We start from the raw sequence: 1965 nt of genomic DNA, 5'->3' as shown, positions 1-1965 counted from the left end.
TCGCGGGCAAGCGATTCAACGCAAAAACAAACGAACAAACGCTTGATGCTGTCCTGATCAGCCAATTATTGACGCTTGGCTTCAAGGAAGTCCTTGTGCGCTTGATCGGCGTTCGTGACATCCGTTCTACGCGTGATGACAATGCTCTTTCCATATTCTTTGGGTTTATATGCTTCTTCGCCCTGGTTCTTGAGCGAAATGGTGATTTCTGAAATCCTTGTGTGATATCTCAAGGTCAGTAACACAAACCTCAGTGAGTGTGTCAATCTTACTGTTGGCCTTCACGAATGAAAGATTTCAGGCCGCTGCCGCGTCCTGTCGAGTTTGCTTTTCCTCCAAGTGCAATGGTGATCGCAGACAGGACGGCGCTCTTTCCATCTGACATGTCAAGTCAATGAAACGAAACACAAGAGTTGTCAGCTATTGCAGATATAGTACTCACTTCCATTGTGACCTATAGAGCTGTTTCAGCATCTGCTTAAAACACTCGAAGTGACACTCACCGATAATGAAATTAATCTGAGGTCCAAACGTGAAAGTAAGTCGTTTGTGGCACATGAAATGGTGCATCTCAATGGACTCAATTATTCCATGCTCTGCGACACCCTACGGCACTTGAGCCATAGGCAGAGGTAGCCGAAATCCTACTAACACCAAAGGTATTGCGCTTCTGCTCGAGGCGCTGGCGAATGGCCTCGCCATTGAGTTCCTCGAAGCGTTGTTCCTCTTCCTCGGTGTGCTCCTCCTGGGTTAAATCTTCGTCGTCGTCTTCGTCGTCGCTATCCTCCTGACGCGCCTTACCATTGCCATTGCCAGACTTCCTATCACGGTGTCGCGACCGGTCAACAACGACCTCATCAATGCTATCAAAAGTTCTGGCACGCTTGGATTGTTGAGCGCGAAGACAGACGAACGAACGCAAGGGCAAACGAGTGAATGTGGGGACGAACGAACGAACGCGAGGACAAACGCGAACAAAATAACTGGGAGGACGTTAGCAACATAGTGTGTTATAGCCAAACGCGACAAAAAACACGGACAACCGAGTGAACGCAAGGCAAATGAGTAAACGCGAAAAAAATGCGGACAAACGAAGGAACGCAAGAACACACGAAGGAACGTGAAAAGAAAATACGGACAAACGAGGGAACGCGGGGACAACTGAGTAAACGCGAGGATAAACGCGAAAAAAATGTGGACAAACGAGGGAACGCGAGAACAAATGAGGGAACGCGCGGACAACTGAGTAAACGCGATGATAAACGCGAAAAAAAATGCGGACAAACGAGGGAACGCAAGGACAAACGAACGAACGCGAGGATAAACGCGAAAGAAACGCGGACAAACGAGTCAGCGCAAGAACAAACGAGGGAACGAACGGGCAATCGCGAAAAAAAAAAAACGCGGACAAACGGGTGAACGCAAGGACAAACGAACGAACGCGAGAAAAAAACGCGGGCAAGCGATTCAACGCAAGAACAAACGAACAAACGCGAGAACAAACGCGAAAAAAACGCGGACAAAGGAGGGAACGCAAGGACGAACGAGCGCGAGGATAAACGCGAGACAAACGAGTCAACGCAAGAACAAACGGACGAACGCGAGGACAAACGAGCGAACGCGGGGACAAATGAGGGAACGCGCGGACAACTGAGTAAACGCGAAGATAAACGCGAAAAAAAATGCGGACAAACGAGGGAACGCAAGGACAAACGAACGAACGCGAGGATGAACGCGAAAAAACGCGGACCAACGAGTCAGCGCAAGAACAAACGGACAAACGAGGGAATGCACGGGCAAACGCGGAAAAAAAACGCGGAAAAACGAGTGAACGCAAGGACAAACGAACGAACGCGAGAAAAAAAACGCGGGCAAGCGATTCAACGCAAGAACAAACGAACAAACGAACAAACGCGAGAACAAACGCGAAAAAAAACGCGGACAAACGAGGGAACGCACGGGCAA

At 49.2% G+C, this 1965-nt stretch overlaps 1 protein-coding gene across 1 annotated transcript; it reads right to left on the bottom strand.

Annotated features, from left to right (window-relative positions):
• Window positions 1–268: 268 nt before the first annotated feature.
• F5891DRAFT_968162 (uncharacterized protein) lies at window positions 269–606 on the bottom strand (the record flags this gene model as incomplete). Its single annotated transcript, XM_041376294.1, has 2 exons — window positions 269–378; window positions 486–606. Coding segments are annotated over 2 exons (231 nt in total), but the record flags the coding sequence as incomplete, so codon positions are not given.
• Between the last annotated feature and the right edge of the window lie 1359 nt (window positions 607–1965).

The sequence above is a fragment of the Suillus fuscotomentosus genome, assembly GCF_016647785.1.
Source record: "Suillus fuscotomentosus strain FC203 chromosome Unknown F5891scaffold_254, whole genome shotgun sequence".
NCBI lineage: Eukaryota > Fungi > Basidiomycota > Agaricomycetes > Boletales > Suillaceae > Suillus > Suillus fuscotomentosus.
The sequence above is the reverse complement of the archived record's forward strand: the minus strand, read 5'-3'. Positions and strand labels throughout refer to the sequence as shown.